Consider the following 25,494-nt stretch of genomic DNA (forward strand, 5'->3'; position numbering starts at 1 on the left):
AGGGTAGTGGGATGGTCTGAAGGCTCGCCATCAGTTCACATTTCTCCATTAGGCAGCTACACATTTTATCCTGGGGGTTTCTGGATGTGCACAAACAGACATAATTGCTTGTATGGCATAGGGACCCAACTGGCTGCATGTAATTTTAAAGGGAAATGGTAAACATCTGCTCCCAAGACAGAGATGCCTTGCTAAAACTGTCCAGCACCTTCTAGTTCATGCCTCATTATTTTTTACCCCAGGAAAACTTAGTAAAAAAAAAAAGTTGATTCTGTTTTCCCTCGACTTTAATTTGCGAGCGTTGGCCACCTGCTGGAGGCTATCTCTGATTATGTGTAGCAACCCCTCCATCTTCCGTGTGCCTTTTGGTAGCTTACTGCTGATTTGGTGGGGATGGGATGGCGTTCGTCTGTCCGCTGGTGGTTATGTAACTATAACTCAGCCGCTGTTTGGCCAGAAATGGACGGGACAATTTCTCCTCCAGTGACTATTATTCTACCGTGGGGTCTCCCAACAACTGGCAGTGAAGGGAGCTCTGTGATATTAGGGCTATTTAAGCTTCACAGTAATCCTATGAAGGCAATATTTATATTCTCATTGAGTGGATATGAAACACGAGACTTATGTAATTAGCCTAAGGTTCCACAGGCTGGATTTGAAACCAAATCTGCTTGACTCTGAAATGAATCCTCTTATGATTATGTTGGGCTGTCTGTTTGAATGCAAATGCTTATCTATAATAGGGTTCCTCTACAGATGTGTCATTTTACTATGTGCATTGTATCTGCTCAGTAACAAATCACTTTATTGCTATTATTTTTTAAAGTTTATTTATTTATTTTGAGAGGGAGAGAGGGGGGTGGAGAGAGAGAATCCCCAGACGGCTCTGCACCCAGCGCAGAACCGTGAGATCGTGATCTGAGCTGAGATCAAGAGTCAGACGCTTAACCAGCTGAGCCACCCAGGTGCTCCATGTTGCTATTATTTAAAAAAAAATTTTTTTGATGTTTATTTATTTGTGAGAGAGAGGGAGAGACAGAGTAAGTGGGGAGGGGAAGAGAGAGAGAGGGAGGCACAGAATCTGAAGCAGGCTCCAGGCTCTGAGCTGTCAGCACAGAGCCTGACATGGGACTGAAACTCATAAACCACGAGATCATGACCTGAGCCAACATCCCTGAGCTTAACTGACTGAGCCACTCAGGCCCCTCCAGCTATTATTTTTAACTGTGTGAGTGCTACATGGATACCTTTTCATTTTAAAACACTATAACATTACAAAGAGCTCAAGTCCCAGTAGCCAATGGACCCCACCCCAGTCTCTTACCCCGAGTTAACTTTTATTACCAGTTATTTGTGTTTTCTTCTAGAATTTTTAAAATGCATTGTGTACACACTTATAAGCTTAATGGCAATATATTATTTTATTTTGTCTGGGTGTACTGTTTGTGTATTTAATATATCATTATTCAGTATATGTGTTAGGGACTTTTCCAGATCAATAACCTTCATATCTACCTTATTTTTTGATGTTGTTATATAGTATACATACGTGTGTGTGTGTGTGTGTGTGTGTGTGTGATAAAATACACTTAGTCTTTCCCTTAATGATAGCCATTTCATTATGGTCACAAGAATAAAGGTGCAGTGAATTATGGGATGCTGCACCCACGTGGGTTCTTTTAGAGGCTTTTTCTTTGGAAGGCTTCTTTCCTCCCCTTACCTGTATGATATAAACATACCTCTTGGATGATAGAATTGAGACTGTCCTTTTGAATCCTCAGATTAACAACCCAACAACCTTATTGTCTGGACTGAGATTCTTTAGTGGGAACCAAAGTGTTCACACAATGGGAAAGAACAAAGATCTGAATGTTTGGCCAACCCCACCCACCCCAACCTTCCCTCCCAGATCTGTGCTGGGTGGGTGCTGCTGGTGGACCTCCATTTTATCTGATATAAACCATGGATTATGCACGATCTGGTCTTTAGGGTCAGCTAACCCCCAATTCTCTGCATTTGAAACCCAGTGGTGGTTTTCATTCAAATAGCTGGGGCAGGAGGACACAGAGATGGATTAATTATCCTGTATCATTGTGCCTCTCTTTTTGAGACTAGATAATGCAGCTGAGGAATCAGATAACACAAAGAGGTCAGTGGGAGCTTTGTGAGCTTCTGCCTTGGCATCAGCCTGTGTTTTTTTTAAACAGAGGATGGGACCAATACCCACTTGGAGAATGAAGCTATTTAAATCACTTGCTTTTGGCTGAGGTCTCAAGTGAGTTATCTGTCTGTGGTCAGGCTGGGTTTCTGCCATTGCAAAGATACAAATTAATATGGCTTTGGGCACTGGCCCTAAGAGGAGAAGTGGGGCCGGCCAGAGGGGAGCATCAATGGTTTTTCCATTTCATCATAAAGACTGTCTGGGCAACCCTTGGTCTGGAGCTATGCTGTGGAAGCTCCTGACCCTGACCCTGGAATGATCTGTGGTTCACCACACTTGAGAGCCCCTAATTGCCTGTGGGTTTTGATTGTTGACTCTCCTCAGTGTTAGTTAATTGGGACATACTTGGGGAATGGCTGGAGGGTCCACCCCAAGGCATGCCACTTTGAAGCTTGGTTCTGACTTCTGATTTTCCAGGCAGCTGGGCCATATTGTACTTTCATGGTAGCAAATTGAAACGGTGGCCAAAGATTCTTTAATGATTTACTGGGTGTTCATAGGCCTTCCCACCCCTGTTAAGTGTAAGGAGTGTAAATCAAGGAAAAGAAAACAAGGTGATTGCCCTTGAGGAAAATACAATCTGGGGCATTCATAAAAATGACAGCCATAAGCATTTATGGAACGAGGGCTTTTATCAGCTCCTAGACTAGGTATCTCACTACTCTTCATTGACACCACAACAGTATTGTCTGAGCTGAGGTTTAGAGGAGCAAAGAGCTCACACAGCTAGTTCTTCAAGCTCTGCATCTAGTTGTCTTTGCCATGATCCCACCTTCCTTGTTTTCTCTGCTTAGAGCTGTGCTCCCCACTTCCAGAGATTTGAAAGGCATTTCATTTGTTATTTTTCTTTTAAGGAGCTCTTAGCAATTGCCAAAAAGCAAATTTCACATTCAGAGAATAAATAGGGAACTCCAAGGTGCCTTTGATACAAATGAATAGGAGAGTGTGGGCTGAAGTTGTAGGAAAGTCTCCACGATGTAATCAGTGCAAGAGCTGGGAGTCAAAGAAGGGGGAAGTCTGGGCAGTTGCCAGCCTTCAGATCACTGGGAGAGTGGGGGATGGGACATAGATGGGGTGGACCATGAATGCCCAGCTCAGGTAGGCATTTTGACCCAATGTGGCAGCTGGGCTGGGAGGGTGAGTTAGGGCATCAGTGACCCTGGTGGGAATCTTGGAAAGTTGTCTTAGAGCAGAGACAGTGAGTCAGGCTGGTGGTGGGGATGGTACAAGTTGATGGTTTGATAATCTGGAGCAGGGGCCTCCTCATTATGGGCTCCCTGCGTTTGTAAATACAGTTGTATTGTGACCGCCACACCCAGTCGGTGACATGCTGTGTTTGGCTGTTTTGGAGCTAAAGTACAGAGTTGAGTGGTTGGGACAGAGATCAAGGAAACCTAAAATATTTACTCTCTGGCCCTTTTACAAAAAAAAAAAAAAGTTTTAACCTGAGCTGGGGCTACTTGTAAGTGTCCAAAAGGAGAAGCGAAGCCCATTGACTGGCACACAGTATGTGCCCTAATAGGTAATAGGTAGGTATGTGTTAAGAAATGAACGGAACAAACTAAACTTGATAACAGGAAAGAGAACAATCGAGCCTGTGATTGTTTGCTGAATTTAGATGACCTCCCAGAGAATGGAGCCGATGGAGGGGAAGAGAGACTGATAAGAGAATCCAGGAGGGAAAGACTTGTGGTCTCCCAGCTCCTTTGCTTTGCAGAAGTCAGGGGCAAAGTTTGGAAAGGGAAGGAGCAGGAGGCTGATTAGTGAGCTGGGTGGTAAACTGGAGGAAGGCGGCTGCCTGGACGAGGGAAGCAGTGCACTCACCTGATCCCGAACATCTGGTGGGCCAGCGAGAACTGGCAGAGTGCCTTCCAGAGTCCTCTCACCTCTGGCAGGAACGTGGCATTGGAACGGGGGCGTGGAGTTACAGTTCCACTCTACCGGGAGGCTGACTTGGCTGTGTTGCCTGAAAGTTTTTCTTTTATGTTCTTTTACTTTTAAAATAGCAGCCCATATGCTTGTTGCCACCAGCCTCTCCCCCAGAAGCTTACTAGAGGAGTGGGAGCTTGCTGGATGGATAAAAGTATATGATATTCTCAACTGCACTCTGGACGTTGTCATGGAGAGAGTATCCCTGGTGAACACCCAGGGTTATGGCAGGTCAGGCTGCCATGCTCTCCTGGAATGTGCTGGCCCACATGGAGATCTTCTGAAGGCCTATCAGCATAGGAAAAGAACTCCTGAGTTGTTGAGGGGCTCACTAGGAGTCAGGTCCTGGCACAGAACTGTCTGTGTCTGGGAAGTTGAAGACGGAGGGTATCCAGCCTACCAGTCATCTTCGGGTACCTAGGGAGTAGTGTGAGTGCTTGGCAGCTGGGAGGCCCAGCTAGACAATAAGCAGGTCCCTGGGCAGGCTTGGGCATCATGGAGCAGGTGACCCACAGCAGTGCAAATTGGAAAACCAGGATCAGGGTCCATGTGGCCAGGATCCTGGGCCCCAGATGCTAACTGAGTTCAGATGGTCTGGAATTCAGGACTGTAGAATTAGAGATACCTGGGACAAGACTGGTCAGGATCTATGGACTTAGGCCCTGGAAATAAAGAAGGACTCAGCTGCTGGAACTGGAGAGTAAGGGAGTGTATACAGGCTTCTTGGAGAAAATTTGTCAATAACCAGCAAAGTAGAAGTGATGCATAGAGTATGAAGCAGTAACTGCACATCAGGATATGTCATTTTCTTCCCTTTCTTCATAAATGCATGAGAAGCCATGTATAAGAACGTTCACTGAAACGTTGCTTACTATCACAAATTTTAAAAGAAAAAAATTCAGAAATATTTATTAGTGGTTGGAAAGATAGACAGTGGTTTCTTCATACTCTGCAGTGCTCTACAGCAATGAAAAATGGATGAATTAGGGCTAGATGTGCCACCATGGATAAATCTCAAAACTTGAATGTTGGGCAAAGTAAGCAAACTGCAGAACATAGATCCTGTATAAGGCTTACGTAAAAGTAAAATACTCCAAAAGATGATATGTTGTTTATGAACACAGATACTTGTTAAATCTAGTAGTGGGCATATGATTGGCATCTCATTGTGTTTTCCCGTGTGCTGGAAATAATTCATTAAAAAGGCAGGAAGAAAGAACAAGAGAACATAGAACGGTTTGCTAGACTGCAGTAACCTGAGTGGAAGCACAGAAACCCATAGCCTGTGGCTTTATACCTCTCACGTGTCGCCTTCCAGGGTAGCTGTGCATTCTGATCTCCAGAATGGTAAATGGCAGGTGTGATGTTTCCAGGTTTCCGGACATTTCAGTGTTGGGAGCACAGTGTCAAGATTTGGGAAGCTAGCTTTGAAATAGGAGAAAGGAGCCTGTTTCCTCCACGTGGCCCCACTGGCAGGTGTCTCAAGTGACAAGGTGGAGGATGGTCTGCTTTCTTGGAAAAGTGAGTTCCTCAGGTGCAGCTGTCTCTGGCAATGGGGTGGAGGCCTCTCTCCCAGCTGCTCCTCACCCCAGGCAAAGGGGGTCCCCATAGCTCTGTGGTCAATGTGGTGTGCAGTGTCCACACTGGAAAGGACAGAGTCCGGGGCACCTTTAGTCCCACAGGCGGCCTGGCTTCTTAAGGTGTCTTCGGTGAAGACACCTGTCTGTCAGCCTGAGCAGAAAATGCCCAAGGCACAGAGGAAGCTGATCTATGGAGAATCTTTTGTTGGAAAGTCCCGACTCTTGGAGAAGCAGCCACTCGGAGAAGAGCAGAGTCCCTGTGAATCTGTGGTGCAGCCGGCAGAAAGAGAGGACTATGTGGTGCTAAGCATACTACCTTTGATGAGATTCATTTGGATTCTGGAAGGAAGTTTGTTGTGACGTCAGTCATGCAGGGGGACCTGAGAATTCAGCTCTTTACAAAAGTAAGATGTTTGCAATGTATAGAGTGAGGAAAGTTTGCTGGTTGGAAAACAGCTAAGCACTGTGTTGGTGGCATAAAGATATTCAAGGTCCAAGTGGGGCCTTATGATTATTGGAGTAAAACCTCTTGTATTTGATGATGAGAAAATGGGGCTTGACAGACCCTCTTCTCTGCCAAACTCTAGTCAGGACCCTCTGAGTGCTTTGTTAACAAGGCCCTGTCCTTGGGTGTGTTCAGCTTTTACCCAGTTTCACCATGAATCCTGCTAAGCCAGTTTAGCTAGAATCCCCCCCCCCCCCCCGCCCTCAATATTTGACAATATTTGATTGAATTCCTCATCCCCTACCAGGCCCTAGGTGATGTCTGATTACCCTGGCATGCCTTCAGTAAGAATCCTCTCAGGTCAGTTTAGAAAAGAATTACTCTACCTTCTAGTAATGATCCATTCACTGACTCCCACCCTTCTCTTTGGCTGTAAATTCCTTGCTTTTTGTTGTTTTTAGAGTTGATCCCAGTCTCTCTTTCCTATTGCAGAACCCCATCACAGTGGTCTCTATACTTATTGCCATTTCCCTGAATGAAGTCTGCCTTACCATTTTAACAAGTGTCTGGGTAATTTTTTTCTTTAACAGGCATAGAGAATTGGTTTGTCCAGGGAACACTTTGTGTATGCTTTAAAGTCTAGATTTCCAGACTCCAGATTCAATGTTCTTTCTCCACACCATGTTATCTTTAGGCCTTCAAGAGTACAGAATCAAGAAGTGATTCATCCTACAAAATATTTTATTTGGGTTAATAAAAGTATGCACCTGACTGTCTCTAGAGATTAAGGTGTCTCCTCCCTGCTGTGGAGAGGAAAGGAGCTTGGAGTGATTGATCATTTAACCTTGATGCTAGTGCATGTGAACTGTAGGTCCTTCCCTGGAACCAGATGCTGCTAGACCTTTCCAATTGTGCCAACATCCAACTTTATGAAGTTTTCTAGGTCAGGCTATGTTTTGACTTGCTCCCAGATGTTAGCAGTTGGTCAAGAACTTGTGACCACACATTCATTCTTGCAAGTAAAGACAAAGCAAAGCAAAGCAATACACAAATCAGTACATTCAGCACTTGCTTTGCACCAGAAGTGGTGCAAGGCATTGGGGCTGTTATAAGAAATGGCTTTTTCCCTTAGGGACTTATAGTCAAGGAAGAGATCCCAGAATAAAAATAGTATGACTGAAACCATAGGATAAGTGCCAAAATAGAATTATATACAAGGTGATATGAGAACACAAAGGAAATCTTGATTAATTTCCCAGTGGGGAAGCTGGAAGGAGGGTGATATTGGTGTTGAGGGTTGGAGATGAATGCACCAAGAAGAAGAAATAGAGCAGGAATAGTTCAGGCAAAGGGAATGATATGTGTAGAAATGGAGGGAAGTGAAAATGCAAGACATTCAGGAAAGTTTAGTGAGGCTGGAGAGAAAGGGACAGGGAGCAGATGGCTGGAAATGAGTCTAGTAAGGAAGATTAAAGCCAAATTTGACAAGACTAAGCTTGGAAGCTACAAACTCATTGTGCGTAGGCAGTGGGTAATTACTACGAGGGATGAGATGGACAGAGCTGGGAGGTTGAAATATAGCCTGATGACAGCATGGAGGATGGTGGGGCGGGGGAGAAGGCTAGAAGAAGAGCATCCAATTGGGGAACTATTGCAAAAATAATGATGCATGAGCCACAGCATCGGGGTGAGGATGAAAAGACCAAGGGTCCAAGTTATTTAGGAGATAGGATCATTAAGACTTGGAGACTGAGCTGGGTTTAAGAGATAAAGGCAAGGAGAAAGATTAGGCGTGATTCCCTGTGCTTAAAGGTAGACAGGAGACAGAAAATAAGTCATTTTGAGGTGGGGGCTGGTTATAAAAGTTACCATAGCCACTGACCATGTGGAGCCAGTAGCCTAGGGAGGGATTTGAAATGCTGATGTTTGTTTATTCAGTAAGCATGCTGAGGGTATATGATGTGTGAAGCCTGGTTCTGTACATTTTGGGGAAAGGAGAAGTGAACGTCCTTTTTATTTTTGTTTTATTTTTTTAACATTTCATTATACCTACATCCTTTTGGGAGGTTTCCCATTTGTTCTATTTTTGCATCTTTACAAAGATCTTGTAAGACTAAATTACCCTGATTCTTTTATTTGAGAAACCTGAGGCTCTAGCAGACTAAGTAACTTGCACATGGTCATGCAACCAGAGAGCCTTGGATCTAGCAATGAAATAGAGATTTTGCTATGCCCAAAGTTCATGTTCTTTCATCTCACCGTAGCATTCTCTGTGGTTCCTTGCCCACCGGGAGCTTATGTGGTGCTAGGGGAAACAGAACTTAAAGAAATTCAACATAACAATATCAAAAGAGCCGAAAGGAGGCATGGACAGTGGGCTTTGGGCATGTAATGGGTGGGGAAGCTTGTTCTTGTGCAGAGAGATGAAAGTGACTGGGAAGAGGGCTAGTGAAGCCTTAACAGAGGTGAGGGTGGGCATCCAAGCTGGGTGTGGGGACACGGAATTTGCTAGATTAGATGGGGGTGGGGATAATTCTTAAAGGTCGTCAAATAGTACAAGCCTTGGCTACTAGGCTTGTAAAAATAAGATGTAGGCCAGGACAGGAGCAGATTCTGGTGAGAAGGTGGATGAAGAATCCAGGAAATGGCAGTTACTAGGGGAGGCACCCAGCTAGAGCTGGGATCTGAGATTTGAGACAGAATGCAGGCACCCATGAGGTTGGGTGACCATAGAGGAAATAAACTGACCTCTGATTTTCTAAAGCCTGGGTGGGAGAAGTTTCGTGATCTAGCCAAGGAAGGCAATGAGGGAAAGACGAGTTGGGGAGCTGATGATACCGGTTGTTTGAAGAGGGAGGGGGGCAAGTGAGGGGTGGAGTTGGGAAGTGAAGTAAAAAGCGTGATAGCGAGCCTAGCTCTTGGGGCCTCCCTGTTTGGCACCCCTTCTCCTTCCTCCACTATGGAAAGGTGGGGTGGAGAGGAAGGAGCCTGTGGTTTGGCCTGCCTTTGTTCTCTGAGACCTGACTTGTGGCTTTGGTATAAGGTCAAAACCCTGGAAATGAGGCCCAAAGGACAAACAGGGTAATTGGAATAATGAACTGTTGGCAGTAGTTCAACAACATTGACTTTTCACCCTGACACACCATTGCTCCTCTGTGAAGGCTCACACCCTCTGCCTGCTGCGGCCTGATTTGGCCACTGGACCCTAATGGGCTTCTTTCCACCAGAGGGTCCCGAGCCTCAGGCTCAGTGGAGGGGGCATGAGGTTGGCTGGACTCCAGTGACCTCAGGAGGCTGTCTGGCCTTGCACATAGCTCCTTGTGCCCCTGCACAGCACCAAGAGGGACTGAAGGTCCCTGGGCTGAAGGTGGAGCAGGAAGTCCCCAGCAGCAACCTGTACCCACAGTCTCACAGAGGGCAGAAAAGGAGGTCTCTGAGAAAGGCTGGGAGCAAAGGGGACTGAGTTTAGGTAGATGCAGTGGTCTAATTGCTCTTCTAAAATTAATGGGGCCTTTTATCTCTGAATCACACCTGTGATTTGGGAACAAAGGTGCAAGCTGAAGGAGAGCCTGGCTTCCCTTGAATACAATCTCCCATTTGGTGAAACATCTCTCCCTTTGTTTCTCTCTTACCTGCAGATCAACAGACTATGGCACCACCTATGAAAAGCTGAATGACAAAGTAGGTTTGAAGACTGTCCTCAGTTATCTCTACGTCAATCCCACCAACAAAAGGAAGGTAAGACTAGGGGTCAGGGGTCCTGACCGCTCCCCGGGGATGGGGAGTTGTAGTAGGGCTGCCTGTGGCCAGGAGTGAAGAAGAAAACCCACAGCCGTGGAATCAGAGAGGGCCCGCTTGATATACCAAGGAGAACATCACAAACGCTGCTTATAATTCTAACAACTGCCTCAATACTAGTAATTTCAACAACAACAGTAAAATTATATAACTAGTAAGGTGTTCCTCTGTGCCAGGGATGCCTTATCTCGTTTATGCTCACAGCGAATCTATGCGCTAGACATTATTATTGTCCCCATTTTACAGATGAAGAAACTGAAGCTCAAAGATACGAATTTTCTAGCCTAAAGTCAGACAGCGGTGAGTAACAGCTTTGTGATTTGAGGATGGATATGCTTGTTTCTTGAATTGGCTTCTTCCACAGTTGCCCTCTTGCTGGTCTGTTTTCAGACAGCGCCTTGGAAACGGGGAGTCTGTTTCTGCCGAGGGAAGGAGAGGCAGTTCCTGGATTCACCAACTTGATCTAGAACAGCTGCTGAGGCAGGAGAGAGCAGACCTGGCTCCGGTGGCCCCTTGGCTCTCTGACTTTCCAATGGACTCAATAGCCAGGATGTGGAGGAGATCATATAAGGCCAGACCTTGGTCATGGAGACCCATTGGGAGGAAGGGTCCTGGATTCCATGGAATAATGGATGGTTTTAGAAAATAAATACTGTGTAATATGTTGGCTCTGGGAAGAGGTGATCTTATTGCAACTAGGAAGGCACTGCTCTTTAGAAACTTAGGCAGGCCGAGCCCCTATAAACATACCAGCTTTCTAAAAGGCTGTTTCAGTGTTTCTAAAAGGCTGAAAATGTTATGGAACCAGGCTGGAACGCTGGTGGAAAATCCAAGTGGCACTCAGAGATCTTGGTGGATCAGATATTTATTTAACACCGGTGGGCTCAGAGGAGACCGTTTCTCCAAAGATCGGAGCCCGAATACAAGTGGGAGGGGTAATTTATAGTTGTCAGCTTCCGTATCTGTGGGGGTTTTTGCGCGTGCAGCAAACAGGGCAAGAAGAACCCGGAAGAGGGGTCTCCAAGCTAGAGACGAGAGCTTATTTTAGTCCCGTTGGCCATCTTATAGTGTAAAACTTTATTAATTTTCCCAACACTCCCCCCTTTGATGCCTTTTTAAAAATCTTTTATTAGGCATCACTTTTTAGCTCTAGGGGTTGGTACCCTTGGAGGGCTAAGATACTGCTGCAGTTTGGCGAGCAACAGTGTTTTCAGTAAAACGTACCAGGGTATTTAGTATATGGGGGCCGATGGTCACAAGTAAAATTAAGGAAAGGAGGGGCCCTTCCAGGGCAGGGAGCCAGGATGCCCAGTCTGTGAGATCCCATCCTCTCCATTGACTGATATTTTCCTGTTGTCTACATTGAATTCTTTCCTCGAGTTCCTTAGCCTTAGTCCTGACGATTCCTGATTGGTTTACAAAATAGCAACATTCCGCCCCGCCCCAGGAAGACACAAGTCCCTCCTTTTTCTGAAGTGAGGAGGTGGAGGGCTCGCCTGTTTTGGAGGGACACTGCTACCAGGGAGTTTGTTTGGCTTTGTTAGGTTACCAGGGAGTCTGCCATCCGTTCCACATCCACCTTGTTGCTGCAGTCCCTATTAGCCCAACAGCAAGAAGCAAGATTAGGGCTATGACACCAGTAAGGGGCAAGGGCTGGCCGAGTTGCATCCAAACCCCTGGGCTCAGTCCACACGTTGATTCCTCAGGCTTTTGCCATGCGCAGGCCAGCCAGCTTCCGGGGTGTGGCTGGAGCAGGGCTGGAGATCTCAGGGGCCAGTGTCTTTTTGAGGGTCAGTTTAGGCGGGTTGACTGGATCTGGATCACTTCGCCAGTTTGAGGGTTCCTGTGAGTTGGCCTTCTTAGCTCTGGAGTGATCACCATGGGGTGATACCCGAAACTGAGTCCTCTATTTGGTTGTGTGTCTGTAAAGTCCACCTCCAAGTCTTCAAAAGGGGCTGGTTTCTGGTAACTGTCAGATCAGGTTTAGGGAAGATATGGTTTGCATATGTAGAGATCCATCCTGTTTTCTAGCTGTTTAAATAATCATATGCCCATAGGGTCTTAGTACTATCCCCACAGAATAACAAGCACAGAAGATTGTCTATACACGAAATACTGTGACAATTTTTCTGAAGTTTACCTCAAGTTGTCTAGTTTAGGCAAACAACAAACATTTAAAGACAGTCAGAACTAGAATTTAACATCCTTAACGGTGCATTGTTGAAACATAGTCTTTTTATTTTCTCTCTAAACCAGCCCCCCCCCCCCCGCCCCAGCCTTTCTAGAGATAGCCAAATTGAGACCAATGCATTTGTAGAACAAGTCCAGTCTTAACAATCCTGGCCTAATTATTTATGCAAGCTCACCAATAGCGATTGATCGTGAGGATCTTTTAAAGTTTGCTTTGCTGGAACCTTTTATCAGGAATCTCTTGGTTGAACTTTTAGTAGCCTCTCCAGGCCAGAAGCCAAGCCAAATACTTGCCATCAGACAGGCCTGCGATACCTGTACAATTGGGAAAATTCCTCTTTATGAGGTCCCCAAGATATCCTGAGGTTCCTGCACCTGCCAGGAAGTGACCTTCTTTCATCACCTGGTGAGGCTGCTGGGAACTCTGTAAGCAAGGTATCAGGCCAACATTTCCAAGGGGCTCTATGGCCCCATGTTTCATAAAGCCAACCTTAGTTCCTTAAAGCTGTCTGGTCATATCTGAGTCTATGAATGTCACTCTCAAATATGACATTCCAGTCAAAGCCTTGATAAAATAACCAGTATTTCCAATGGTGATCTGTTACAAGATGAACAGATTCTTATTGAACTTATGCAAACAACTGTAATTGCCATGAAAGAAAGAATACTCACTGAGAGTTTTTGAATTTCAGGGGAGTTATGTAGAGAGAAAAGATAAATGCTTCAGTTTACAAATGAATATTTTATGACATTTCTGTATGTCATAGATATCTTAAGAGAAAGTTTCCTTAATCTGGAAGAGAAAACATCAGAGGACAAGCAATATTTTCAACAAGAATCACAAAACTGTAATCTTCCTTAGTTCATTTAATCCCATGTTCCTAATTCTTGTTCAATTTGAATGCAGCTTTTTAGTTCTGGAAATTCTTACCCATTTTAGTATTAATCTTAAAGACGTCAAATACCTGTATTTGTCCCTAAAGTCCTTTTTATAAATCTCCTTGAAGAAGAAACACGTTTTGTGGGAGAATAAGAACAATTATAAATGACAAAATCTCAGAAATAGACATTGTTAAAGATCTGATGAGAGTTCATTATGATGCAATTGACAAAGAAATTCGGTTATTTCTGTGACACATAACACTTCAAGTAATCAGAATATTAAGTGATGACCTTATACCAAAACATTAAAACTTTAGGAATTGCATATATATTTGGGCAGTTACAGCATTACCTGTGCAGTACAACCTAAGGTTTACCATCGTACGACAGTGCCTTTCCAAGTAACTTAGTATCCCAAATAAAAGGGCGTAATTGGTCAAAAGACTTCATTTGCCATTTAAATCCCGGGAAGTTTGTTAAAACCTTAGGAAGTTATAAGTCCATTCTAAATAGGATTACAGATCATTACAAACCTTAAAACTTTATTTAACCAAGGTGGCAGTAAAAGATTCTAAAGGTGAGTGTGTGGCATTATATAGTTGTTACCGAAACCTAGCTCCTTTAACATTGAAAAGTTTTAACTAAGTAATCAAAGACCTGATAAAGATGACACATAAAACTTTGGTTTTCCTGGAAAATAAACCTTTGTTTGCATTGTCTTACCAAGAGCAGATCAACAGTCCAAGAAAACTTTGCCATTTGAGGAAAGAGAAAAGCAGAATTTTAACCTTATACCAGTGTACTTTTAAAATTCCATTTATCTCAACCTTCTACAACTTTCCTTTGCCTTCAGACTTTGTCCTACAGCTATTTCTCTCCAAATAACCAGTCTCATTTAGGACAAAATTACTTTCCTCTACCCTCAACAAAAATGTATTTCCATTCCTTATATCTTTCTTACATACCTCCTACTTTCCTACATACAGGGTTGCTTTCCTTATTTCCATCAGTCTTAAGTACACTTAGCAGAATTTTAACTCTTAGGAAACTTTAGTCTCCAATTGAGGACTTAGTAACCAACTGAGAGGTGTTTACAATGAGAATTTTTTTAGATGGTAAATTCATGAACCAATTAAGTACAAAGCATGTTTTCCAATAGGTCCAAATAGCCTTAATTTCTCAGCAATATGAAGTTAAAAAAACAAACCTATGTTCAGTAATCAAAGCTTTAGCATTTCCATCCTATTTGGAAAGTTTCAGGTTACTAAGGACCTTGAAAGTTATCTCAACAATTACCCATGAAAACTTTGAGACAGACAAAATTAACTATCATTAATAAATTGCAACAGAGATAACATGAGCTTATTTGACCTTTGCTGATAACTTTAAAGACAGGGCCAACAAACTTAAATTAGTTTCAACACTGAATATGTTTCACCTGCATCCACTTAAAAGTCCATCAATTTTTCCCCATTGTCAATTTTCACCTGGGGCGCCAGTGGAGGTATCTGAAATGGGTGGTCCTAGAGGGTGCACTTTGCTCCTTGACCTAGAGGGTGGGAGGAGGAACCAATGGTGCCAGAGGCACTGAGGGTGGTCTAGGACCACACCCAAGTTGGTGCAGAAACATGAGGGGGAGGGGAAGGCAGAAGCAGCAACTGCTTGGGAATATTCCTTCAAGTCTCCATCCCCAGGTAGACTAACCACAGTTGGCTCCAATTATAGCTGTTAACCTGGGAAATGAGGGAGAATCCCTCACATCTATTAGGCAGAGGAACAGGGAGAGGGAGTCAGTGTCCCTTTTAGTCTGATTCTATTTCGGCCAGACCAATAAGGTCCCCTTGAGGTTCCTCCTGATACCGGCTGGGTTTCTGGGACTTTCCCTGGTTGGGACACTTATTCTTTTAATGTCCTTTCCCCTTGCAGTAGGCTCATTGACCCCTTGCTAAGGAGGTTCTGGGCCTCCCCGCTTTTGGTGGCTAGACCTTCCCCGTCCTTTTGTTTTGGCCTTTTTGTGCCTCTGGAGCAAACAGGGTGTAAGCCTCGCATATTCTCTTATAATAATCCCCGGGGGAATCCCCTTGCTGCTGGGCATATTTATGGGCTTCTCAGCCCCTGCTCTGATCCCCAGGAGTACAGACTCTTGGTACCCGTGGATATGGACCTACATCTGGAGAGCGCCTGCACCTGGCTGAGGATGCAATCTGGTCACTGGTCCCTGTGGAGGAGGGTTCTCCGGGTCCCTGAGGGGAGGAGAAATGGGTGGTACTGGTGGTGGAGGAGAGACAGACGGGGGAGGGAGCCCTGTGAGTCATAAGGTAGCAGAAGGATGAGATCTTCCTTCGTGTCTCCTGCAAACACTAGGGGAGCAGTGGGTTGCTTCTTTGGCTCTCTGGGTGAGTCTCCGGATAAAGTGGCTAAAACCTTTGCCTGACTCCGCTTGCTATGGATGAATCGCACCCAAGGCAGAGGATTTTGGGCAATTTCAACCAGTCGATATATGGAAATTGATCAGGGTGACCTGGGTCCCTGGAGACAACATGCTAGATGCAGCAGACCGTTGGGACATCCAAGGTTCCTTCACAGGGCCCTCCTACACCAAAAGTGGGCCATTCTAACTCACATAGGGTCCTTAACATGCCAGGGGTTATCTTAATTTCATAGTCTTCCAAAAACTCCTTCTTTGCTCTGTCCTGACCCCATAATGTTCCTGTGAGACAGAGTCACAAAGACAGAGGGATAGGGGTGCTTCCTTTAATGAGGAGATCAGTCAGATGCCTGTCTGGCTGTGTCCCGAAGGAACCTAGGTGACGCTTAGCCGTAACGGTCTCAGCTTTGTGACTTATGATTAGAAACTATTCTGATGCCACCATAGACTTTGTGCCATTCACCACAGAATCGCAGACGGACCCATTCAGACTCTGTGGGCTTTGGGGACCTTAAGGGTGCCCACCCACGGAGCCACAGAATCGAACTTGGCAGGCAAGCTAGACCGAGTTGCACATTCACACTCACATACACACCAGAGGTTATTACATTCCCTCCCACGGAATTTCTACCTGTGAGACTACTGAAGTGTCTGGGGACTGATCAGGTCCCCCTTCCACTCTTGTGAGTGGGCCTCACTAGATTGAGCCCCAGTCTTACCAGTTCTGATGTCGGGTCCAGATCCTCACCTGCCAAGTCTCCTTGAGTCGGAATGGCAGAGCAGAGCCAGCCTGAGGCAACTGAGCGGGACACTGCCGAAAGTCAAGCAGGGCGTGTCTTCTCCCTTGCGATTCCTTGTGCCGTCACCGCCTCGCTGTTCTCCCAAACCGGTGGCAACAATGGGTCAGCACAGTTGGGTTTCCTGGTCAGGGAACCAAATATGTTACAGAACCAGGCTGGAACGCTGGCGGAAAAACCAAGAGGTGCTCAGAGATCTTGGTAGATCAGAGATTTTTTAATACCAGTGGACCGTTTCTCCAAAGATCTGAGTGCCGAATGCAAGCAGGAAGGGTAATTTATAGTTGTCAGCTTCTCTATCTGTGGGGGTTTTTGCCTGCGCAGCAAACAGGGCAAGAGGAACCTGGAAGAGGGGTCTCCAAGCTAGAGAACAGAGCTTGTCTTAGTCCCATTGGCCATCTAATGGTGTAAAACTTTATTCATTTTCCCAACAAAAATGGCACTGCCAAGATCTCTTGTGATCTGATTTGCATTCCCCCAGTGGTTTTCTAGCCTTTTCTTTAGTGAGAATAAGTGCAGGGGTGAGCTTGAACCCATTGTGCAGATGTCCCTGATCTCTGATTCCAACCTGGTGGAGACCAAGCGGGGGGTGATGATTGTTTATGCTACTCAAAGCAGAACAGCTTTGACTCAAACCCTTAGCACGAGAACTCATAGCCCCCTCTTCTCCTCACTTTTGCCTCCACAGCCCCAGCAAAGGGAGGAAGCAGAATGGGTGACACCTGGTTCAGTGTTGGTGATGGATACCCAACGATCTAGCTAGGGAGCCCCAGACCTGAGACTGTGCCCACCAGTCAAGTGCCAGGACTCAGATGATCATCAGGAGGGCTGTTTAGATACCCGTTGCTGGCTTTAGTGGAGCCGTTTGTCTTTCCTTTTCCCCAAAGTCTGTCTTTCACACAGTTTTCAGTATTGTCATGTGACTTCTTGAACGTTAGAGCTGAAGGGATCATAGATTTTATTTATACAAAGAGTTATTAATAGTTGTTGAACTTCAGTGCTTCTGTGAAAGTGATCAAAACTCTAGATCTCTTCTCTTAAAACCTGCCCCTGACATAAAACTGGAAAACAGTTTTAGCAGTTTATGAACAGCTGGAATCTCACCCCTGGACCAAAGATGTCCGTGGAGTCTCAGTTAAGAATCGCTTATCTGTAATCATTTTACAGATGACGTTTACAGGAAGACAGAAGCCAAAAAGCCCACATAACTGGGTGAAAAAAGGAGCCAAGTTAGAGGCCAGGACTCATGATTCTCAGTCCGGATTTCTTTTCTCCAGACCACACTTTGCACCTTTTCTTTCTATGCAGTCACAGCCTAGTATTTTAAAATTTACAGTCTAGTCTTGTCTTGGAAGCTTGGGGCAGTTGCTTCGTGACTTTGATTAAAGCTGGTGCCCTGTCCATGATGGACACATGATAAAACTGGACCCAATCAATTCAGAAGTGATGTGTCTCAATTCTGTCTCTGCCCTTCTCCCTTCATTAAGAAGGAAGCTGGAGCCCACAGACGATAAATGTCCACCCAGGTCACTCAGCTGGTTGGTGGCTCCGTTGCCAGTTGGTCTCATGACTTGCAGTATAAAGCTTCCCACAAGTGACATGGGGTCAGATGGAATCACATCTCAGGGTGTGTGCGCTCTGGGAGAAACAGGAACTGGTTTGTCATTTGTCATGTAGCAGATGCCCTTCAGCACTGATCTCTGACCTATGACCACAACAGAATTAATCATATTTTCACGTAGATGATAGGTCAGCCCTCTCATGAGGATTCTCCCAAGTGGGATGTGGAGGGTCACACCTGTTTGCATCCATTTTGGTGGTCATCTGTCAAGTCTGTTTCCTGTTGGGTTTCTATTAATGTCTTCTTTGGTCTTTTGCTGTTTTTCTTGACCTCTGACTTCTTTATCTCTCCCTGCTACAGCCTAGATGTGCTTAGACCTGCAGGGAACAAAGTTGGTGAAAGCAAATGCTGGGGTCAGAAAGAACAGAGAGCTAGGATTGAGAGACTACTGGAGTAGAGATGCTGTCTCCACTTCTTCATCCTAGAGGTGCCGTCTACCCCATAGGCTCTCTGGAGCAGTTTCTCATGGAAATTCATTCCCACTTAACAAAAGTTGGACCTATTTTGTATGTCTTCTCTGAGAAACGCCATTAAAACACAATTAATTCCCACTTAAGAGGTACTGTTGCCCAGAAAGTTAAAAGCATAGATATTTTCTTCACACAGATTGGGGAAAAACAAATGACCGGCTATTGCCATGGATTTATTTACTTTTTTTTTTTAAATGGCAGTAGGAATTAATTCATAAGGAGACTATGTGATCCTGAAGTGCTTTCTGAATCATCCAAGGGAAGATGAAATTAGATTTTGCTTCATTTTATTGTGTTTTTGATTGTCTTCTGAGCCTCTAGATGCCGACAATTCAAATACTTACATGGTGGCTTTCTTTTAACCAGAATATTCAGTTTACCAGAACTACTGTTAAGCAGCCACTTAGGCAAAATGACAATTAGACATAAATACTCAGTTAGATGAAAATTCTCTGATTTGTTTCTTTATTGCTCTAGTGCTCTGAATCATTATGACCTTGTAATTCAATTTTTGGTTTTGCTTCCTTCTTAAATATGTCTTAAAGTTTAAACTTGTGGTCTCTGGATTCTCATCTCAGCTCACATTATGCAAGATCTTCTGATTCTCCAGTGCCTGAATTATCTAGCTGCCCATGTTCACTGACAGCCAATGAAAAATCCAGCAGATTTTCGGTTAATCTTGTGGAAACACTTGCTCTTTACTTAGTGAGTTATTTATTTAACAGATGGCTTGCTTTCCTTGGAGGCTGTGAGAACATCAGAGATCTGTGGCCCCTGGCAAAACAGTAAATTGTGCTTGTATTTATATAGCTGTTGATTTTCTAACGCTTTTGGTGATGACATAAAATCTCCAACTGCAGATAGCCAATAAGCCGTTAGATTGAAAGTAGAAGTGTTAATATGTGTACAGTCTCCTTCTACCAGTAATCATCTTAGCCTTAATTGAATACCTACTGAGCTAAGTTGCATTTTAATAACTTCATCTGTATAACCTCCAGTCCTCCCAGCCACTTTAGGAGGCAGGTGAGATAAGGAAATAGCTCTATGTCAATTACGCCAAGGCTGTGTTACTTGTAATTGGTGGGTCTGCAACGACTTTCCCATTGATAAGGACAAGGAATGACAGATTCATCAGGATACATCTAGCAATGGTGGACTCCCTAAGGAAGTTGAGATTTACACTAGCCATATTTACTAGTCTTTCCTACATGGGAGTATTGGTATGAAACGCTGGGAGCTACTCCAGTTGACGTTGTTCCAGGCTGTCATATGACATGGTGGCATCAGCATTATTTTAATGACCTTGACCTGTCCTGACTGTTTTTGATGTGAATTCCATATTCCTCCCTGTTTGCCTTTCTCCAGCCATTGGCCAAATAGCTCATTGCCTGCATGATGTCTGAGCCTGGCAGTGTGTTAGTTCTAGAAACAGGCACATGTGAGGTTTGCCTCCCAGAGGAGGGGCTCTGGTGGCATCTGAGTTCCCTCTCATAGCTTCTGCTACTCGCAGGAGACAAGTGTCCCTGGGTTTCTAGAACTCATTACTGTCAGCTCATTCTTGTCCTCTGGTCCATGCAGAATGGCATGTGCCAAGGTCAAGCTTGCATTTAACAGACATGTGTTTTGTACAACACAAACATGCTGAAGGCTTTGTGCCTCCACAAGAGAGGGGTTTGGCTCCTACGGGTGCCTATTAGAGAACAAACCTTTAAGTGGATAGGGAAATGTAGGCCTGCTATGGTCTAATTGCTCTGGCTCAAAAGTGACTGCCACCTGCAGATTTGGAAACAGTGTTTTGGAAATGGCAGAGAGCATAGGAAGGTCTGACTGCCAGGGAATGTGACTAAATCACTGCAGGGTAGAGGTGGGTATGCCTCTGTAGATGTGTGGGGTGTGGGGAGGCTGTAAGGTCTGCTATCAGAACAGGATAATTACTTCTTACGAGCTCCTTGTAAGTTCCAAGCCCTGGGCTGAGTTCACTTCTACACCCTATCCTAAGTTTTGCTCTTAATCCCTAGACCCTGGCACTTGTATTCCAATTTGGCAAGTAAGAAAACTGAAGCTCAGGCAGGTGAGCCCCTTGTTTTTTGTAAAAAAAATGTGGATCCCCGTTCACCTCTGACCACATGGGCCACACTGTCTACTCTGACCTGGAAGTTGACTGCCCTTGCACAGATATGAAGACCAGGAGAGTACAGTCAGCACCCTCATAGGACTCACTCTGCTTCTGGGGGTTTTCTGTCCATTATTGTGAGAGAATTAGCAGTTTCTTAGAAGAAGAGGGGAGTGTTAGACCGTTCTTTCTTAATTGATTTACCATGGAGAAGGATAATTGCTTCCAGGCTACCCTGCAGAAATATAGTGGGAATTACCAGTCAGATTTCTCTGACAAGCAAGCCGTTTCTGTCAGGCTACTAAAGAGGCATTGTGAACGTGGTTGGATGTTGGTTATTCCCATATCATTCTCTTAATACAGCAGCATAACCCTGAGCTCTCTGACACGTGGGAAAACCTCTAAGGAAAGCAAAACACAGAATTTTAAACTATTGGCCTCCTGCTTTCCCTGACCATGTCTCCTGAGATTGTTGGAGGATCAGGGAGAGTTGGCTTTGGGGCAGAACACTTTCCATTCACAGATATTAAAATCTCTTACACTAAAGCAAAGCAGTCAGAATCATAAAAAGGAGAATGTAGAAAGATAATTTCAGGCTGTTCAGCAATCTGCTAAATGTCTAGCTCTGAGCAAAGTGTTTTGGAGGGGAATTTCCTGCTTTTAGAAGTGTGCAGTCCAGGGGCGCCTTGGTGGCTCAGTTGGGTAAGCGTCCGACTTTGGCTCAGCTCATGATCTCGTGGTTCCTGAGTTCAAGCCCCACATCGGGCTCTGTGCTGACAGCTCAGAGCCTGAAGCCTGCTTCAGATTCTGTGTCTCACTCTCTGCTCCTCCCTGCCCCTCTCATCCTCTCTCTCAAAATTAAATAACCTTAATAAAAAATTAACGAAAAAGAGGTGTGCAGTCTGGGGCACTTGGTGGCTCAATCAGTTAAGCTTCCAACTCTTTGTTTTGGCTCAGGTCACGATCTCATGGTTTTGTGAGTTTGAGCCTCGCGTTGGGCTCTGTGCTGGCAGTGCAGAACCTGCCTGAGATTCTCTCTTTCTCTCTATCCCTCCTCTGCTCACACTGTCTCTGTCTCTCTCAAAATAAATAAAAAAAATAGTGTGCAGTTTGGGCAGACAGCATGCACAGAAAAAATGGCTGTGTGTATAGAGTTGGAGTCTCAAACTCAAATGCATACCAGGGCCAGGGAGGGGGTGCCAGTGAGTAGCAGGGGCCAGGTGGGGACATCAGCAGCCACTCCACAAAGGGCCTTGCACTCAGGAGCTCCAGATCACTGCTTGCTTGCGAGGATGAGGGCCCAGTGCAGCTATGACATCCTTCCCATTGTCTCCTGATTCTTTCTGCATATTTTCCTGTGAGACTTTTGCATTTTGAAGTGTTTTAGATAGGCTAGGATGTGGAGTTGGGAGTTTGGGGCCTGGGAAATGGTCCAAAATCCATTTCAATTCCTTGCATCCAGGTGGTGTCGTGTGCCATATTCTGAGTTCTAAGTGATTCTCCAGATGAAAAGCTGGTATTTGCAAAGCGGCCTTTGGGGCCACAGGGTAAGGATAGCACTTAGTAGGTGTTCTTACTGAGGGCCTCCAGTGATGCCTTGATGACCTGTGGGAGAGATCAGCTGAGTGTGGCTCACAGAGACTTCCCTTTGACTCAAGGAATCATGTAGTATTTTGTGTCTTTGAAGGGCAAGACCTTTAGAGTAGGAATAGAAGACGACCTCTGTTTCCTTTCTGCCCCTGGGTACCTGTGTTCTTCAGTAAGCCAGTCCCTACTCAGAACCTCCATTTCCCTATCTGTATAATGGCAAGATCAGCTCCTATACTTTCTGAGGTTCCTTCCAGCTTGGGTTGTCTGGATGGTCACCATTTGGACGGTGCCTCTCAGAGGGCTGCATGGTGGTATGTGATGATCTGTGGACCTTGGGCTTAATGCACAGCCAGTTGAGTAGACCTTGGAAGGTGCGATCCCCATAGCTCTTGGTTTTAGGGATGCATGTTGGCCAGCTAAGCCCTTCCATCCAGGCTAGAAAGTTCTTTTCTGCAGTTACAGTTCCTTGGTCAGAAAGTGGATGCTTTCCTATAACTCAGTGGCTCTGCTGCTGTGACCCAGAGTAGCAGCATCCTCAGTGGCACAACAGAGGGCTTCCATGAGCATGGGCTGATGCAGCGTCACGTGAATGTCCCTGTCCCGTGTAGGCGTGTGCAGCTCTCCTCTTGCAAGGGAGGGAACTAGAGATTCTCTCTCTGGAGCACCCATGCGTGAGGATACTCTCATGATAGCAGCCAGTGGACAGGCTCTGCTGCATCCCACTTCCTCCTTCGTGGCCACCTGCTTGGTGCACCCTCAACCAGGCATCTCGTCGCCGTGGGCCCTGCTTTATCCCTTCACAGAATGTGTATAATAAGCCATGTGTTAAAGAGCAAGTGAGACAGGTCCCTCCTGATGGTCCTTTCTGTTTCCAAAGGTAACAAGTGTCTGTGGTATTAATGACAGCGGTGATGATAATATAATAACAGTGATAAGCAGCTAGCATTTTTTGAGAGTTAACTCTGTGCCCCAAATTATTCTAAACGTTTTATGTGAACTAACTCATTTTATACTTCATCAACAACCCTGTGATGTTGGTACTGTCATTATTCCATTCACAAATGATGAAAGTTTGGCACCGAGAGGCCAGTGACCTGCTGAGGTCTAGTTGCTCCTGGTCACTTGCCGTGGTCTAATGTGCTCACCTAACTCACTTTTACTCATATTTAATTTTAGACTCGCTGCACATTGGAGCTAAAAGGGCCCCCAGAGATCATCTTTGCCAGCTCTCATTTAGCAGAAGGGACCACTTGGGGACTTGCCCCAGGTCATGACATCATTTGCAGCAGAGCCAGGGCTGGGACAGGGTCTACTGACTGCTAATCCAGTGTTGTCTACAGACGCACAGGCTGTTGACAGCTGGGGCACTCAGATGTGATAGAAAACCCCTGCTGCAAGTGAATGCAAGCAGGGAACAGCTGGGGATATGTACTCCCCACCTGTCTCACTGATGTGTGTGTTAGCTGCAGGGTCATATAAACATCCATAGCTTCTCAGTTCTTTGGCCCAAAGTCCAGAGGACATTACCACTGGGATCCTGTTTCAGATGAAGCTGGATGAGAAACCCAGGGCTTGAAATCCAAACTGCCATTTGCATGTTGGAAGACAGAATGGTTGAGTACTGTGCTCCAGGCTAAACGGGTATCCAAGAAACAAGAGGCTGGCTCCCCTGGGGACGAGATGCTTCCCTGGGGAAGGAACTAGGATTTCTGGTCTAGCCCTTTCTCTTAACTAGCTATGGGAATAGGGAAAAACCATTTAAATTCTCTAAGCCTCTGTTATCCCATCTGTAAAATGGGCATAAAGGATCATTTACCTATCCCTTCCTTTGGGAGCAAAATTAGGATAAAATGAGAAACATAATACTGTACTGGAGGAAATAAGCTTCAGAAAGCGAAGGGAGGGTTGTATCTATTGAGGCGGAGCTGGCATTATGATCACAGACTGGAATCTGGGCTCCCTGTGCACTGGCTCCTTGGCTGTGCCTCTGTGCTGACCATTGGGGCTGCCAAGCCTCCCCTGCTGGGCTGCCTGCCTCTCAGTTTCCTTGAGGGGAGGGGAGGCTGCACCTCCCAGAACCCTGGGTTTTCGAGGGCCTCACATCCTGCCCTGTCCAGGAGGCACACTGCCACCTTCTTTCCCCTGCCAATCTTCTTCCTTGTCTCTTAAAACCAAACTTGCTGACAGCCTGTGGGAGATGGATTATTCTGCTGATGGAGAGAAATGGTCCCACTCTTGTTAATTCACAACCACCTCGTTTTTCTTGCCTCATCAGTTAACAGTTATCAAGAGGCTAGAGCAGTGTTTATGGGGAAATGTGTGAAAGGAAGGAGTGAAAAAAGGAAAAACAGATCTTGGACCAAACCTTCTTCATTTACTGATTCCATGTCCAAACCTTTTTCCTCTTAGTATATACAAAAAGTGATCCAGAAAGTAACCTTCCAAGAATGAAAGCGTCAAACTTTGTTGGGGGCCACGGAATCCAAATAAAGGAGAACTAAGAAATCAGAAGGGGGTAGACCAGTGAGGGGAGAGACCCTGCTTTACAGATTTCTACCTGCCTTTGCAAGTGTGACCAGTGATGGAACGGATATGAAGTGTGATTCAACTCAAACTAATCACTTAAAGGAAAAAGAATCTAAAGTAATTCTTGGAAATTCACTCTTTAGTCACAAAGTCCCTTTCTCAGCAAATATATGTATTTGGTTCCCTGTATAAATTACTGCAGTGTGCTCTAGCCAATAATTTATTTAAAGGCTCATTAGAATGATTACTAGTTTTTTCTTTTGCATTTTATTTGAAAATGGGAAGAATATAAACCTATAGCCTGGCTTCTCTCCAAAGTGCCCTTTGGGGTTTGCATTGAGTAGATCACATTTTTTTAAATAAAGATATGATTTGCAGTAAGATTGTTCAGGCATTTAAAAGGAATAATAAAAATTGGCCACTTCCTGCACTTTTTAGTGGCTTGTGTTTGCCTAACCTATTTTTTTTTTAATTTGATTTTTATTGGATTTGGGTTTTATGTGTTTGTATGTGTGTGTGTGTGTACTTGTGCATCTGTGTGTACAGAAGATCTCGACAAAGAGCATTATGGAAACTTCAGGGTTAAGGGGGAAAAAAAAAAGCCCGGAAACCAAAACCCTTCTCTTTCTGTGCGTACTCTGGTTTGGAATGAACTAAGGAGTAAAGGAAAGCCTATGTTTCTGGGTGGTCATATGAGATGCTGGTTCTGTTATGCTGTCTGAGATCGTGGGAATTTGGCACATTAAAGGCAGTTAAAAAACAATGTATCCCGGTGTGAAGGATTTAATAAAGCACCAAGCTTGGAGGAAGATGTCACCCTGTGGCATAATCAGAATCAGTGAAGAGGAGAGGCGAAGATTGGGCTGTGGAAGAAAGCTTGCGATTTGGAGAAGAAAGGAAGAAC

At 45.0% G+C, this 25,494-nt stretch overlaps 1 protein-coding gene across 1 annotated transcript in view; it reads left to right on the top strand.

Annotated features, from left to right (window-relative positions):
* Window positions 1-25,494, top strand: part of LOC125933155 (VPS10 domain-containing receptor SorCS3-like) — a 355,261-nt gene that overhangs the window by 221,306 nt on the left and 108,461 nt on the right. Inside the window, exon 4 of the mRNA XM_049646011.1 lies at window positions 9,814-9,913. Coding sequence (XP_049501968.1) covers window positions 9,814-9,913 — 100 coding nt within the window. The remainder of the gene's footprint in view (window positions 1-9,813; window positions 9,914-25,494) is intronic.

Source organism: Panthera uncia, chromosome D2 (assembly GCF_023721935.1).
Source record: "Panthera uncia isolate 11264 chromosome D2, Puncia_PCG_1.0, whole genome shotgun sequence".
Lineage (NCBI taxonomy): Eukaryota > Metazoa > Chordata > Mammalia > Carnivora > Felidae > Panthera > Panthera uncia.